General features: G+C 43.7%; 1 protein-coding gene across 1 annotated transcript in view; it reads left to right on the forward strand.

Moving 5' to 3' along the window:
- Positions 1 to 17858, forward strand: part of NUDCD3 (NudC domain containing 3) — a 64306-nt gene that overhangs the window by 13444 nt on the left and 33004 nt on the right. The window contains exon 3 of the mRNA XM_083713765.1: positions 14203 to 14335. Within this exon, the coding sequence (XP_083569891.1) occupies positions 14203 to 14335 (133 nt within the window). The remainder of the gene's footprint in view (positions 1 to 14202; positions 14336 to 17858) is intronic.

Consider the following 17858-nt stretch of genomic DNA (forward strand, 5'->3'; position numbering starts at 1 on the left):
GTACTTCCAGATGGAGTTGTATGAATGGCGGCATGCTGAATTTGCATGCATGACAGTCCAAAGGAGGGATTGTAATGCCGATCCAAAATGTTACCTGGTACCTTTTATTCCACTCACCACCACCACTTTCTGGTTTACAAGCTATCCAGATGGGGTACAAGATGGAGTCAATTGTTTGATATCATCCTGAATGTATAGCATCTTTTCTGTCCTATCCACTTGGGCCTAAGAATGTGTTTCCATTGTTTTAATGGGTCCGGTATACAATATTGTACTCAATGCTGCTTGTTTTATTTGAATTGGCGCTGGTAACGTGCATAGTTTATACATATATTTTGAAAACAAACTGTCAGGACATGATTCTGAAATGTATTTTTCATTTGTAATCAAAGAGGGACCACAACTGAGTTCATCTTGGATTCCACGTTGCCCCAGGCTGTGTTTGACATCCAGTAAAAAAATATGTGGGCTGCAAATGGCTATAAATTAAGCTTTGACTTTCTAAAATATGCTGCATCTTGTGCCTGAGTGGTATAGGGTGGGTATATAAGACCCTCTGGTATAGGGCGGTATATAAATTTAATTAATTAATTAATTAATAATGAGGAACGTTCCTGTTGGTCAGTGAGTAAGGTTGGATTGTGCTTTTGTTCCATTGACAAAAAATTTAAGGCCCATAACTTTCTTTTGTAATAATGAAGCCTTACAACTTCAATCGGGTGTTGGAAATCTAAATGCAGCTTCAGAGCTTGAGTGTATCATGTCTTCCATATCAATTATTTGCTTTGGGATCTGGGTGCCTAACTCTGGAAATGAGGACACGAAACCCAACTGAACCTACATTTTGCTCTCTCTTCCTGCTGTTTTGTTAACCAAGAAAAAACTCCCTTTGCTGCAGGCAAGAGGACAGCGTGTGACTTGGTTTAAATAAAACATGGTTTCTTTGCTTAAAATCATTGCTCATTAAAATGGAGAAACTTCAGTGAAACCCTCTCCAAAACAAACTCTGGTTCCCTCAATGCAGCATTGTGGCTTTAGAAGTGGGTAATTCAGGATGTCTAGGTTTGAAAAAGGCCCCCGTTGAAATCAGTGTTAGTAAAAATAAAATAAAATTGGTCCTCCTTGGGTGAAAAGCCTTGATTCTAATTCTAATGTATTGATAGTCTTTAAAGTCTCCTTTCTGGTAGTTTGTGTATGTAAGCATTCTGTGAGCAGTGAAAGCACTGCCCTTGGCCCAAATTTCCTAGCGACGAAGGAGTCCATCTTTCTGTCAGTGGACTTGTGGAGCGGGGGTCAGCAACCTTTTCCAGCCATGGGCCAGTCCACTGTCCCTCAGACACTGTGGTGGGCTGGACTATATTTTTTGGGGGAAAATAAACGAATTCCCATGCCCCACAAAAATAACCCAGAGATGCATTTTAAATAAAAACACACATTCTACTCATGCAAAAACACCAGGCAGGCCCCACAAATAACCCAGAGATGCATTTTAAAGAGAAGGACACATTCTACTCATGTAAAAACATGCTGATTCCTAGACCGTCTGTGGGCTGGATTGAGAAGGCGAATGGGCCACATCCAGCTCCCGGGCCTTAGGTTACCTACCCCTGTGCTAAAGGCAGCATTTTAGCCATTCAGTGTCAACAAAGTTAAGTCCTTAACACAGGCCCTGCCATAAATTAAATCAGGTAGTTTCATTCTTCTGCCACAAATCGTATGTAATTGACAAGCACATCTATGAGCTGAAAATAATAAGTTGTGTTCTTTTGCAATGTGACGTAACTTGCTTGCTATTCTGAAAACATGATGATTCCCTGGTTTGTAAAAGAATTAACAGAAAGGTTACTTTATAAAGCCGGCACATGTGGTGTCCTAATCCTGATCCAGCCTCGCTGAATGTATAACAGGAACCTCGGTGTCCTTATGTCAGGGCTGGGCCGGGCAGCTTTGAACCTCCAAATGTTATTAGTGAATGGGCTGAGGAACCTTCTGCCCCCTAGATAATAATAATATAATAATTTATTATTTGTACCCCGCCCATCTGGCTAGGTTTCCCCAGCCACTCTGGGCGGCTTCCACAGAAACCAAAAATACACTAAAATGTCACACGTTAAAAACTTCCCTGAACAGGGTTGCCTTAAGATGTCTTCTGAATGTTAGGTAGTTGTTGATCGCTTTGACATCTGATGGGAGGGCGTTCCACAGGGCGGGCGCCACTAACGAGAAGGCCCTCTGCCTGGTTCCCTGTAGCTTTGCTTCTCGCAATGAGGGAACCGCCAGAAGGCCCTCGACGCTGGACCTCAGTGTACGGGCAGAACGATGGAGGTGGAGATGTTGTTGGACTACAAAATGCATCATTTCTGACCATAGGTCATGCTGGCTGGGGCTGATGGGAGCTGTAGTCAGACAACAGGTTCCCCACCCTAGCCATAAGTGAACACACTACAGCATTTGTAGCAGTGACAACCTCGTGTTGTGCAGGCAGTGACCATTATAGGTACATCCAATTGATGTACAAACATGTGAGTCCTTTCGGTGTATATTTGCACACCCCGTATCTTGCAGTAGCAAAAACGTTCTTTATTGACTCATGGTCAAATAAGTTTTCTTAGCCTTGTGTCTACCTCGGATCACCAGTAGATGGTGCTATTGTATCCTTCTCTGAGACACGTTCACTCTATTAACCTTATTGATTGGTAGCCCATGGTACCTTTCTAAGGGGCTGTTCAGACTTCTAAGGGGCTTTTTAGTGGCTTTTTAGCAGTGTTGAGTACTTCTGTGGCCTTGCACAAGGAAGTCTGGAGTGTCTTATTAGAATCTTGGTGCAACACCCATGTATTTATTCTCTTGAGCCAAAAGGCTCCTAGAGCAGCTTGGAAGTCAATAAAAATCTAAACACATGGCCTTAAAATTCTAATAGAAAAAGGAATGGAGAAAGAGAAAGGAAAGGAGCAAATTTGGGCACCACTTCTTAAAGTTACATTTCTTTTAATAACCAACAGGGATGGCACTAGTTTAGGTACCTTGGTGGAATGCCCATTGCTAGTTGACAGTTGAGGAAGAACCAATTTCAGGGAAAATACTATATTAGTTGCTTTCCATTGCTGCTCATCTATCAATAGGAATATCTTGTATGAAATGTTCCTTACTGTCCTCGGTTCATTCCTTTGCATTTCTGACCTCCTAGTTAATTACTTTGATGGGCTCTTCTTGCCGTAGGCTGCTGTCAAAGAGATGATTTAAATGCCTGACCACTGAAATAAATTCCAGTCTGTTTTGCTATGCAGGGTGCCTTTCTGCAAAATGCCAGGCTTCGTACGTGCTGGCTTTGAGAAGGCCTATGAAAGGACCTCATGCAGTTTTCATGCTAGCTTGAAACTTGGTTATTTCTTAGCTGAATTATTTTGCTGTTAACTCCGTGTTCTTGCTGTGCTTTTTGGGTAACCCAGAGTAAGTGGGTACAGTACCTGGGACCCACGCCTTTCCTTTGAAAGGATACCTGCCCTGTGCAGGTCTATTGTTTTCCGTGAGAAGTACTTCCTTGTAGACTTGTTTAGGATTGCAATCTTGAAGATTTCTCTTTTAACTCCTGTTTGGATGAGTAGTTTTAGAGATTAAAAAAGTTCAAGTGCCTGGGGACAGCCTAGTGGCAGCCAGGGGTTTCTGTTTTGCCCTCCTTGAAATAGACCTTGGGCTGATTTGAGGGGCTCGTTAAGCACCAGAAAAGTGATGAAGGAACCTCTTTGGGCATGTGTGTTGAGGGCTATTGCTGCAGGTTGGACTCATGCCCTGCATGCAGGTTCAACCCTTGACATATCTAACTTAAAGGAGCAGGAGGTAGCAGATGATGGCAAATACCTTTTCCAAACATCTTGGAGAATGTCTCCTGTCGGCTTTGGGTATAACTTTGACAAACTTCGCCACGCCCCGGCTCCGCCATGCATTTGCTGTCTTGTCCATATATGAAATCTCCTGCATGTCTAATATGGTTCCTACAGTAAGCCACTGTAATAAAAACCTTTAGCAGCATGCAAACTCAAAATATGTCAGGTCCCAGGTGGTTTGAGAGAGCAAAGTCATTGTTAATGCTATAAGGAATCTTTCCTAAAACATAGAAATGCCTATTGGGGGCTATTCAGGATGTTTGTTTTTTGAAAGAAAAATCTGCATTAAAAATAATTAACCAGGCATTATGTGCTAAATGCTGAATTCTGTCAACTGATAGCATTTATGCATGCCAGGTTGTTGTTTTTTACATGTGTTTGCTCAGTTTGCATGTTCCAAAGAGCATCTCTTAAGTGTTTGCAGAATCTTTTGATTCGGCTTAGTTGATTCTGCTTAGTGGTGGTCGCTGATGCCAGAGCTAAACGTGGAACCCCGTGTTTGCAGAATCTGGAGTATTTTAGTAATGTGCAAGAAGATACGAAGATGGAGCAGTAAAACGGCCTGCCAGGGAGCAGTGTGGGAAGAACAGAACTCCGCAGGCTGACACCTCCAGAATGCTGAAATCACTTTACACGTGTTATGTAGATCTGCAACTATTTGCATCAAATCATGAGTTTGGGAAGGAACCTTTTTTTCTTTTTAAAGGTAAATGAAGATTTTCGGGAATTCCAAGTTCTGTGCCATATACACAGAATGAATGAATGAAATCAGGAGGGACAGCAACTCTAGGCTTCAACTTTGAGCCTTGATAGTCAAGCTGACTCCCCCTTTCTGCTGAGGAAAAGACAGTGCTTTGTTTGATGTCCTATGGTGCTCAAGTGCAGGCTACTTGGAATGAAGAAGTCCCTGCTGCCCTCCTCAGTTCTGCTCTGCTCCAAGTTTCACGCACTCAGAACAGCAGCAAGGAATCTCACTGCTTTCCATGCATCTGCACGGCTCTACATACTGTCTGGGAAAGTCATTTCTCTCCTACAAACTCAGGAGAAAGATGCCAATTCTCCCCAACACTGTGCTCACCAGTGGCACATCGCACCTGTGGACTCTTGGGCTGGAGGAGGAGAAAGAACGATAGATACAAATGAGCATGGCTGTTGAAAGGAGATGAACACCAGATTTGTTGGTGTTTATGTTTGGTTTAAATAAATAAATAAATAAGCTTTCACCACCACCCCATGACACATTGAAGCAAAAATAGAACAAGGCGGAACACATGGACGGAACACACCATCCCCACTACCATCAGCTAAGTATGAGCAATGCCGAACCCTTTATTTAAAAGCTGACGTTTCCCAACCCTCTCCTCCTACAGTTTCAACAGTTTTGATTTTTTGGCCACTGCTGCGGATTTCTGTTCTTATTTAGGTGGCCGGCATGGCAGGTGGTTTGGATTGCCATGATCGTTCTTCCTAGGGTCTGTCTTCTGGGTAGACCTCCTTCTTGCCCTCTGTCTCCAGCACAGGCATGATTGATTCCCAGAAATGCATTCCCTGAATGTCTGTAAGGTGCCAACAGCAGCTCATTCCCCTAAGGCATGGGTAGCCCGATGTTATTGGACCTCTGCTCCCATTATCCCTGATCATCTGCTGTACTGGCTGGGGATGATAGGAGCTGGGGTCCCAACGTCTTCCAGAGGGCACCAAGTTGGCTATCACTGTCCTAAAGCACCCTGGGTACTTTCTGCTTGTTCTGAAGATCCTTCTTAACAAACAAGCTTGCCACCCTGCATCTGTCCAGTTCTAGATCCCCCCCCCCAAGTATTCTGATGCTTCTTACAATAGCTTTGCATTGCAATTTCTGGTACCGTTGAGGCTTGTCAGCTCCCAGTCTGCCACTTGCATGTTTCTGCTTTTGCTTGTGGGTCTACAAAAACCCATGGCTTTTCATCTCTGGTCACCCATGAGTGTGACGAGAGATGAAAGTGGGTGGAGATGTGACTCTTTTGTGCAGTAGGCTGCATTCCAGCCATCCAAAAGCCCAAAGTTTCTCTCTTATCTTTCATCCAGGTAAGCAGGAGACACAATCACAATTAAGTGTGCAGTTACATTCCAGCAAGTCAAAGCCCTTGAGGAGGGTGCAGAGCAGAGCTGAGGATGGTGGGGCCTGTAGGGGCATGACCTAAGGAGACTATTGAGGCCAGGGCCTGAGGCTTCCTACCTCTGTGCTAGAGGAATGCCACTTCTTTGAAAATGAGTCTTCAAGCTTTTTAAACTGACATTCAGATCAAGCCTGCGGTTCAGTCTGGGACCCACTTGTTTGGTGAACTTGGACATAGATACTTGCGAGTATTTTCCCTCATTGATGACCAAACCCTGAGCATGGCTTAATTAATGTGTGGAATTTACAATCTGTTGGAGATTGATGAATGAATTCTTTATTTTGTTTAGGCTGCATGTACATAACCATAAGGTGGCGCTGTGGGTTAAACCACAGAGCCTAGGACTTGCCAGTCAGAAGGTTGGTGGTTCGAATCCCCGCAATGGGGTGAGCTCCCGTTGCTCGGTCCCTGCTCCTGCCAACCTAGCAGTTCAAAAGCACGTCAAAGTGCAAGTAGATAAATAGGTACCGCTCCGGCGGGAAGATAAACGGTGTTTCCGTGCGCTGCTCTGGTTCTCCGGAAGTGCTTAGTCATGCTGGCCACATGACCCGGAAGCTGTACGCCGGCTCCCTCGGACAATAAAGCGAGATGAGCGCCGCAACCCCAGAGTCGTTCGCGACTGGACCTAATGGTCAGGGGTCCCTTTACCTTTACATAACCATATCTGGAATTTAAAACACCAGTGGTGATCTTCTGCAGTTGTCCATTTAGCTCTTTTTCCTAGTTGTTGGTGGAGTGCAGTAATAAGGTAGAACCCAGCACAGCAGTCAGGTGACACAAGCAGTGCATATATGATAAAGGCCAGATCCTAATTTTCTAAATACTGAGGCAGTTGCCAGTGGAAAACATGCTCCTTACCCCAATTACTGTCTCACTGTCCAGAAATGCTCCAAAGCTGTACAACATGTGTCCTCCAGAAAGGAGGACCTCTTTTCTTGGCAACACTCAGCTCCCAAAACTGCAGCCATCAGCCTCCCTGGTTTATCAAGGTTTGTACTCCTCCAATCACAGCTTCAAAATACTTCCTTGGGAATGACACTCTTTTTTATATATATATATTTGCATTTTCTATTTTACATATACAAGCAAAATAAAAACATATATATGTAATCCCATTTGACTCCCCCCCCCCGAATTGTGGATCTTAATTTAACAATTTTTCCCTCTGCATCTCTTTAATAACTCTATTCTTATAAATCTTTTATCATTCCATAGTTCTAATTTTTACCACATGTTTTCTGTCAATCCTACCAATGTGTGTAATTGTTTACAATAGTTTTTCAAATAGATTATAATTTTCCCCCATTAAAGACCCCCTCTTCCTGGTTTCTAATTCCTCCTGTAAGTTTTGCCATCTCAGCATAGTTAATAAATTTTATCTGCCACTTTTCCTTGGCTGGAGTTGTACCATCTTTCCATTTCTGGGCTAACAGAATCCATGCAGCCATGGTCGCGTACATGAATAGTTTCAACTGGTCCTTCAGGATCTCTGGACCTATAATACCTAAGAGAAAAGCTTCTGGTTTCTTAGGAAAAGTTGTTTTCAACATTTATTTCTAATTAATCATGTACCGTTTCCCAGAAGTCCTTTATCATCTTACATGATCATCACATGTGGTAAAAAGTACCCTCTTTCTCTTTACATTTCCAGTATGTTTTAGACTTTGATTTATACATTTTAGCTAATTAACTAGGAGTTAAATACCAATGATACATCATTTTCATATACCACATTTTTCAATGTATAACACGCCCCCATGTATAAGACACCCCCTATGTTGGGGGACTCCAAATTAAGAAAATGGGGGGAAATTGCCAGAGTTGTTGAGCTTATTTTAGGGTGGATTGCAGAAAATCACTCATCAGGATCACATGTCTGTCAATAATTTATTCTTTGTTTCTTCCCCTGCTAGATAAATCTTGTAATATCTTTCTGCCCTTCTTTAAAGCATCTTGTATTGCTGATCACTGGTATTGTTTGAAACAGAAATAACATTTTTGGTAGCAAATTCATTTTTATCAGAGGCACTCCTGTCTTCCACTGCCTCCCGCAGTTTGGTGAAACTTATGTTCATAGCTTTGAGAACACTGTCCAACCATCTCGTCCTCTGTCGTCCCCTTCTCCTTGTGACCTCCATCTTTCCCAACATCAGGGTCTTTTCCAGGGAGTCTTCTCTTCTCATGAGGTGGCCAAAGTATTGGAGCCTCAGCTTCAGGATCTGTCCTTCCAGTGAGCATTCAGGGCTGATTTCCTTAAGAATGGATAGGTTTGGTGTTAAAGAAGGTGTTAAAGAAGGACCGAACATTTTTAATGTATGCAACAACGGCAGCAAGGATACTCATCGCTAAGCACTGGAAAACTCAAGATCTACCCACACTGGAAGAGTGGCAGATGCAACTGATAGACTATATGGAACTAGCCGAGATGACCGGCAGAATCCAAGACCTGGGAGAATAGAAGGTTGAAGAAGATTGGAAGAAATTTAAGATTTATTTAAAAAAGCATTGTAATTTGGTTGAATGTTAAGATGGAGGCTAGATCATAAATAATTGGCCACCACTAAATTAGATGCAATTAGGACGTTAAATGTGATTGAGGAAAAATCATAAACCTTTGGGAGAATTACTAGATTATATTCTAAATGAATGAGACACAATAATGTAAATAAGATGATAAATTGCGGGCAAGAATTGACAATGATGCAAGTGGGAGCGGGAGACGTGAGGGAGTCCAAAGAAGTTAAGAAACTATGTTATGATATATGTTACATTGATCATCATATATGCATTTATGTTTAAAAATCTTAATAAAAATATATTTAAAAAAAAGAATGGATAGGTTTGATCTTCTTGCAGTCCATGGGACTCTCAAGAGTCTCCTCCAGCACCATAATTCAAAAGCATCCATTCTTCAGCCTTCCGTATGGTCCAGCTCTCACTTCCATACTGGGAAAACCATAGCTTCTCACTTCACTACTGGGAAAACCAAAGCTTTAACTATACAGACCATACGGGTCTATACAGACTATACGGAGGATAATATATCCTTCCTTAAAAGGGGTCCTAGCATGTAGTTATAAAGGGAACAAATAACAGGCCACACAGTTCTCTAAGCATCTTGTCTACAGGTTACCGTAGCTGAAAATGATTCATACAACAGCACTTAGCTGAGGGCCCAGATGTTTCAGTTACGGGACATAAAATCAGAGTGGAATCTTAAGCTGGAGCACATGCAAGAATTTTTTCTTTGCTAGGGTGCACAGTTGTGCTACCCTCACTGCAGGAAATAGGTCTTTACAAAGGCTCTAAATAGGACTGCCAAGTGTGAGTGTGTGTGTTGATCGTGTGCCTTTTTAACGCATTGCATTTTCTGGAAATGTGCATGCTGTCAAAACCTCAGTACATACTGCTTTTAGATATACTAAAGAAAACGGAAGCAAAGTTGACAGTTTAATAACCAAAAGACATGGTGATCTTTAATATTGTGGTTAGAGTAATCATACAAGAGCCAACAAGAACCCTAAAAAAATAAATGTGTCTTTACACACTTGATAATCAGCCACATTGTGGTTACATTTCACCCTCATCAATTTGTCAGCTCATTTATTTGATTGCCAACTAAACCGAATAAAGCAGGCAGCCCTAGCTGTCAATTACCGTTGGTTGAATTTGAGACTAGTCTTCCACCACTCTTGCCTTTGCAGACCTCACTGTTTCATCTCCCATAATCCTTCAGTAAAACTTGAGCTAAGACATGTCAGGGTGAACATATCAGTTGACCAAGCCATTTCTCTACTCTAGGCCTTTGGAAGAATAGCCTCTGGAAATTTACAGAATCCATCAGCTTCTTGGTGCAAACAATGCTAATATCTTCTTTCTCCTTGCTTCCTGCAGAAACTTGAAATCATTGTAATCCAAGCCTTTGAACATGGTGAAAAAACCTAGATATAATGACGAATAAGCCAATGAGACTAAATAACTCTGAATTCTAATTTCAGAGGGACCACGCATGCCTGTCTTGTCCCCTGTGCGTAAGGAAATAATATTTTAGTGCCCTCTGTGGGGTTTTATAGGTCAGAACTAGCAACTAGATACATGTCTGAAAATCAACAGAAAGGCAGGACTGGCAGATGGTGAAGACCTGATGTGGGTGCCATGTGCTCCTGATTTGTCAGGAGGCAGACTGTTGTGTTCAACACTAACTGAAGCTTCTCAAAGTCATCCAGGCTTTAAAGAGTATTAGTCCGTTTATCCTCCTGAAATCCATTACACTTACCAGGAAAGAGAGAGAGGGAGTATTGTAAATCTGATAGCTTCCCCCTGCTTCTCTGTTCTATTTGTCCTCCAGCCCTTTTGGCTCCTGTAGTCTCTAGGCATTTTAGGAAGCTGGAATCAGCCAGGTTTGTTCTATGCTGCCATAACAACTGTCTCCATGGAAATGGATCTCCAATGAGGGAACTTTTGCAAAGTCTGTTCCAGCACCCTCCTTATCCTTGCTCCATTTCAGAACCTATTTTAAAATTAAAACAAAATGTTGCCAGCCACCAGCAGACTTTTCTGTTCAAGTCCCCCAGTTTCTCCCATTGCTTTCTTTCTAAGCTGAAATTGCACTGCACGAGTCGGGCCTCATCCCTTAGCCTGGATGCCAGACAGGGTGATCTTGATGTACTTCCTCTGAGCTGAGCAGTGTGCTGGGCAAATCTATCAGACTGGATTTTACTGTTGCGAAGTAAGAGTAAGAGCTTGTATCTGCACTCTGCCCTGGGTTCCGCAGTAACATAATTGTGCGGTCACCTTCAGTTTCTTAACGGGATGGGCCCATTTTTCATCCCTAGTGATCAGCACAAGCCACTTAAGTCGCCTGTTAGAGGGATTGATGCATGTGGATTGTCGATTAGAGGTCAATTTGGTGACCTGTTTTGGTAATCCTTGCATTTTGTGAATGCCTTATCAAAGCGGATTTATGTATCGCTATAATAGTAAGTCCTACGGTCCGTAAGTGGAGGCTGAGGGTGGAAAACTAGGGTTTCTTTTAGCTTTCCTTGGGAGAGAAGGCAAAGACTTGGCTGCCGAAGGAACAATTGGGAGTCCTAAAGGATGCTCCCAGTTATTATTTGGCAAGTGAGGCTTGCTGTTGGCACTGATCATAGATGACAGCAAGCCCCGATAGGTGCAAGTGGATCCCTGCTCCAAACAAGTTTTCCTGATAGCACTGATTGGTTCTTACAGCAAGCACTATTGGGTTACTGATGTCATGGTGACATTAGATGGGTGGCCCTGTTGTAGCCTATTGCTACAAGGGAGAAACTGCTGGAACCACAAAGGACCAGCTTCCCCACCTGCTTTGCCCCACTGCCCTGCCTGGGAGCCTTATAAAGAGAAAGTGCTGCTTACATTTTTCCTCTTGCTCGCTCAACATTTTTCGGGGGGATGCTCTTCGTTTTTTTGGAAGGAACAAGAATGCATTTGGATTTTAATATTTGGCTTTTGAAATGTTAAGGTTTTGTTTTGAATCTGTATCATTTATATTGTTTGCATTCTGAAGAAGTGTGCATGCACACGAAAGTTCACACCAAGAACAAACTTAGTTGGTCTCTAAGGTGCTACTGGACAATTTTTAATTTTTTAAAATATATTTCTGCTGTGTCAGACCAACACAGCTACCTACCTGAATTGTTTGCAGGTACATTTCTTTGTAAGCTGCCTTGGGGGCCTTTTTTGGGGTCAATAGGCAGCATATAAATACATTGCAATGAAAAAGTATAATTTGAAAACTATGTTAGCCCTATCATGGAAAGTGTGAATCCGATCCAAGTAACCAAAGCAAATGGAGCGCCGAGGAAAATTTGGTCATGGCTATTGTCTGAGCATATAAATTGACTAAGCAATTCAGGATCTGAGAGGCCTCTCTTCTCCCACCACTTAATCGCCTCTCCTAAACTACAAGGCCCCAAAATCTTTAGGGAAGATGATTTACCGGTAACTCTGATCATTTTAGCTGCCCTTTTCAAGCTGAAATATCTTTTTTTTAGATGGGGATAACCAGAATTGTACACAGTATTCTAGCTAGGCCTGCACTGCAATGGCAAGGTGCATGATGTTATTTCTGCTCCTTTCCTAATAATTCCTTACACTGATTCTGCCCTTTTCACTGGTGCAGCACAGTGAGTTGACATTTTTAGCGAACTTTCCACTATGACAAAGAACGTTCCTGGATATTCAGAGCCAATTTTACACATTGTCTGTAGAAAGGTAAAATTAGGGTGCTGTACTTCCAGCTGCCATTCTGTTGCCTAGTCACCCAGTTTGGACTCTTTTGGAGGTTTTACCATCTGCTTGAGTTTCTACCATCCAGAATTTGATGTTTCCTGCAAATTGACTACCTTGCTGTTCAGTCATATCATTTTAAGGGCAAGCAATGCCCAAACATTTCCCTGGCCTGCTGCAAACTTTTAATGTTTGTTCTTCTAAAGGGTTTCTTCTTTCTTAAATACTTTGAGCTTCAAGCTCCCTGATTCATATTTATAGACCCCTAGTTTGTCTTGTATTTCTTGTGTCAACAAGAGTTCGTTATTTTTGTAGAAGTCTGGTAGGCAATATAGGCCTTTGGCTTGCCAAGTTTTGTGCTGTGTAATGGAATAGTGGGGGGTGAACCTGGGGAGGGGGGATAATGGGGTGGGGGGGCAGTTTGCCTATTTTTCCTTCCATGCTTTAAGAACGGACTGTGTGAACCTGTTTAGTGTTATGGAGGTGTTCCTTGGGTATACCTTTGTTTTGACCTGTGGGAGCACTTTGGGAGGTAGACCAGGGCGAGAAGAGAGGCTTGTTCTGTGAAAACTGAGATTGCTTCTATATCCTGGAACTGCGTGATACCAGGCCAAGGAGTGTGTGCACTTACCTTCCAGTGACTTGGAAAGGGCAGCACCGAGTGCCGGCCATGCCATTCCGATCTTCTGTCGCAATGGCTCATGTGTCACCCTGTTCAGCAAACTCAAATAGTAGAAGTAAATCCAGTTGTCATAAAAAAGTAATAAATTGTGTAAAGTTAGTGCTGCCTGCCTATTTTTTTTTTTTACAGAGTTCACTGTCCTCCATTGTCCTGTCCCTGTTTTTAAGCATTTGCCTCTTGTTGTTTTTCCACATTACCATGACTGACCGCAGCTGTCCTTTTGCTTAGTCTATTTTTAACCTTTTTCTTTTGTCTGGAGGCTACCCAAAGCTTGACAGAATTGAGTGGGGAGGGGGGCATTTAGTGTGATTGAGTCCCATGATGTGAAATGCAAACTTTCTCCCTCCCCCCCCCACAGCCCCCCCACAACATTGGCAATGCTTCACTTTCTGGCACTGGAGGCAACTAAAGGGTGACTTGCTAGTCTTAGCTCTCTGGAGAAGCCACTGGGACCATTTTAATACAAATGTCATTAGTGGCACAACAGCTGGCCCTCCTCAGTTTAACCTAGCAGATTCGTCATCCTTATGGATTAGCATGATGGAAAATGCAAGGTAAATATTGGGAGAGGGGCTGGGGGTCGGGAGAGGAAAAGTTGTTTCATGCTGCTTTCCCTGTTATCCATTAGAGGTAAAGGCAAAAGGTAAAGGATCCCAGGACGGTTAAGTCCAGTCAGGTTCAACTATGAGGTGCGGCGATCATCTCTGCTTTCAGGCCAATGGAGCTGACGTTTGTCTGCAGACAGCATTTCTAGGTCATGTGGCCAGCATGACTAAACCAATTCTGACGCAATGGGACACTGTGACTAGTGCCAGAGCACATGGAAATGCTGTTTACTTTCCCGCTGCAGTGGTACCTACTTATCTACTCAGAGTGATATGCTTTCAAACTGCTAGGTTGGCAGGAGCTGGGACAGAGCAACAGGAGCTTACCCCGTCACATGGATTTGAACTGCCGACCTTGCGATCAGCAAGCCCAAGAGACCACAGCACCACCCACACCCTATCGGAGTGAGAAGGATATCCTAGGGTTAATATAAAGGCATGTGGAGTTGTCCACTGAGGCTCCTGGGGTGCATAAGAGTAGACCTTAGCACCATTTTAGGCTTTTGCTTGCAGCTTCTCCCTGTTTTTGTTTGCTTGCTTTTCTTTGGTCTTTGACTCTTCTTCCGTTCATCCATTTTAATAGCCAGCTTCTTACTCTCTTCTCCCAGGAAACAGGAGCAGTTCCAGGCAAATCCTGACAGTTACAATGGAGCAGTGCGGGAGAATTACGCCTGGTCCCAAGACTACAGTGATCTGGAGATTAAAGTCCCAGTGCCCAAGCACATTCTGAAAGGCAAGCAGGTAATAATAATGAGGAACGGGATTTTTGGGTGGTCCACTGTGGGTGAGAATCTCTCCCACTATCTTGCCTGCATGGGACAGAGATGCTGGTCTGGGTCGGTACAAACATACTTTATGCTGGTTACAGATAGGTAGCCGTGTTGGTCTGCCATAGTCAAAACAAAAAAAATCCTTCCAGTAGCACCTTAAAGACCAACTAAGTTAGTTCTTGGTATGAGCTTTCGTGTGCATGCACACTTCTTCAGATACACTGAAACAGAAGTTTCCAGACCCTTCTATATAGTGAGAAGGGGGGCGGGGTATTACTCAGAAGGGTGGTGGGAATGGGTGATTGGCAGATAGCTGTGATGAGCCTGTTGACGACTCTTAACGACTGCAATAGGTCTTACAGGAAAAAGCAAGGGGTGAGAAGGTGAAAAATGGCTTTGTCATGTATAATGAGATAAGAATCCAAGGTCTGAACAAAGTGTATCTGAAGAAGTGTGCATGCACACGAAAGCTCATACCAAGAACTAACTTAGTTGGTCTTTAAGGTGCTACTGGAAGGAATACTTTATGCTGTAGTTGTCTCTAGCTGTCCACCAGAGGGCCACACCAAATTGCCTTTCGACTGCAGCAGAATGCAGGCATGTAGCTGAGAGGCCTGTAGAAAACAGCTGTTAGCAGGGCGCTCCTTGTTCTGCATGTTCTTCTCCATACTTAACCAAACACTTCAGAGCTCTGCTTCTGATCTATCAGCAGAACGTTTTGCACATTTCTTGCTCTCCCCCCCCCGCAAAAAAATCTCTGCATAGTTATGCAAAATAGACCTGTACCTAAACAAATTTAGAGATCCAAAAGAAAAGAAGGGTCCATTCCTCAGTGGTAGAACAAATGGCAACCCCTGGCATCACCAGTTAGCAGAATCCTTTGCCTGACACCCAGGAGAGCGCGACTGCCAGCTAGCATTGGCAGTATTGTGTGGATGTTGCTGAACAGAATAGGAAAGCCCTAGTCTGCAGTTTGCAGTAGTCTTAAAATTGAATCAGGGAGACCACCTTCATGACCACCTGCAATTTTTGTCTGCACCCATAAATATTACATTTGAATTGCCTTGGGATAACCACCCAAGGTTCTTCCCCCCCCCTTTTTTTTTGTTTGTTTCTGGATTGTTTACTCAGATTCATCCCTCCTTGAATGTGTAAAGTGAATTGAAAGTCACTGTCCTATGGTCAGGTCCTGATTCACTTCTTTTATCTAAGGAAAAATGACTGCAGGATTATCATCTCTGCTGGCTGGCTGTCAGTTCTTTATAAAACTACAGTGAAAGAGCCCAATTTGAACAGCAAAGTGTACCTTTTGCATGGTTATCACCTCAGTGTTGTTGATCGAAGATAACAAACCATTATTGTGTAAACAGCCTCATTGATGTTGAGATGGTTTTTCTTGGGGGATGTTGTTTTCCAGGATTCCTTTTCTGCTGTGTTCCCTGGGACTCATGCCTTGTGGAGTGTGAAGTATTTTTAATTGTTGCTTGCTGGAGAATCTTCTGATTCTGCAAGCAAAGACTGTTTGCAGGGTGCGTGCAGATAGAGACAGTATCTGCTGCTGAAGCACGTAGCAAATGCAGGCATATATTTTTTTCTCCATGTGGTTTCCTTGGTCTTAGCATGCTTCGCTATCCAACTTTCTCCTTGGAAGACAGGCCAGCATCAATAAACCTCATGTGATCAGCTTGCTGTGGAGAAGCCCAACGTGTTTATGTTAAGCCTGATGGTTGCAGAAAAGAAAACTAACTTTGCTTCACAGGTTCCTCTTTCCTCCCCATTCATTTAGTAGCTTGTAACATTAAGGTCTCCCAGGTGGTGACGGTGGAAATTCCGCACCCTTTTAATTCTCATTCTCTCTCTCTCTCTGCCTCAGCACACAGGCACGCACACACACACATAATATTTTTTCCCCTGGACAGAAGAATGATGTAATTTATTTTGTCAGTCTGAGAGAGGCATATCTCTACTGCAGCCCCATTATTGAGGGGGAGGTTGAAGAGACGTACACAGACGGACTTACTGACTGAAGTGGTTAGAGTGAGGGCTTATTTTCACTTCCTGCTATCAGAGAAGCTGTTAAAAGAAGGGAGGGGAGGAGTGATATTTTGTGTGTGCGTGTGTTTTTCCATCTGGAAAAAAGGCTTGTTTTTCTTCCCCTCGGTTTATTCAGGGCAGCTGAATTGAGCACACTTAGTTTTGTACATCAGCTTCAACCTACACAGCTCTTTGTCATGTCAGAATAGCCCTGTTGTTGCAGGAGCATTAATTGACACTGACAGTACAGACCTAGGGGTAAGAGTTGATAGCACACTTAACAGTAACTGGGCAGCTCGTTGAGGAAGCTCAAAATGCAATTTATTTATCGTCCTTACGACAAAGCAAAATTTCAGAATGTCGACCTAGATGTTGAAGCGTGGCAGGGGGTGCAATAAAGCACAAACTTCCCTTCCTGCTGTGAGCTTGCCAGGCTCATGGCTAGTTTATTAGCATTTTCCTCTGTTATGTTACAGGAAAAATCCGAGGGCTTCCTTGGACAAAACAAAGACACCAACCAGGATAACTTGGAGCAAAACAGCAGCCTGTAGGCTTGGTCTTTATTGAACTGTTGCAACAGGGTATTCCCCTCACGTGCAGGAGAGAGGAAAGACCCAGAAGAATAGTGTGCAAGGTCTTATAAAAACTTCTGAAATTCCCCTCCTCTAGGTCTAGCCTGGGACGCAGGTGGCGCTGTGGGTTAAAGCCTCAGCGCCTAGGACTTGCCGATCGAAAGGTCGGCGGTTCGAATCCCCGCGGCGGGGTGCGCTCCCGTTGTTCGGTCCCAGCGCCTGCCAACCTAGCAGTTCAAAAGCACCCCTGGGTGCAAGTAGATAAATAGGGACCGCTTACTAGCGGGAAGGTAAACGGCGTTTCCGTGTGCGGCTCTGGCTCACCAGAGCAGCGATGTCACGCTGGCCACGTGACCTGGAAGTGTCTCCGGACAGCGCTGGCCCCTGGCCTCTTAAGTGAGATGGGCGCACAACCCCAGAGTCTGTCAAGACTGGCCCGTACGGGCAGGGGTACCTTTACCTTTACCTTTAGGTCTAGCCCACCCCCAGAAACATCATGCATACATTACAGAAAGGAGGGGTTGTGGGAGGCATACATTACAGAAAGGAGGGGCCGAGGGAGGAGTTGGTGGTAACTTGAGTGTCTTGTCACCTGGCTGGTTCCTCCTTTCCCCCCTCCCCTTCCAGGAATTTCTAGGAGACAAAGGGGATTTTGCAGTTTCCTGCCCCCTGAGGGAAGATCTGATCAGTGTCCTTTGTTTGAATCCACTCCCATATGCAGGTTCTTTGTGATCTTGATTGTCTTCTGTCTGGGATCATCAGGGTTGGCATGGGCAGGGCTCCTGTGTTATGTGCTGAGACAGTGAAGGGATTATGGCTGACCAGGACTAAGTCACCCCCCTTTGTTAGTTCTTGTCACATGGAGTAAAAATAAAAATGGAACAGTGC

The sequence above is a fragment of the Podarcis gaigeae genome (assembly GCF_964106915.1).
Source record: "Podarcis gaigeae genome assembly, chromosome: 15".
Classification (NCBI taxonomy): Eukaryota; Metazoa; Chordata; class Lepidosauria; order Squamata; family Lacertidae; genus Podarcis; species Podarcis gaigeae.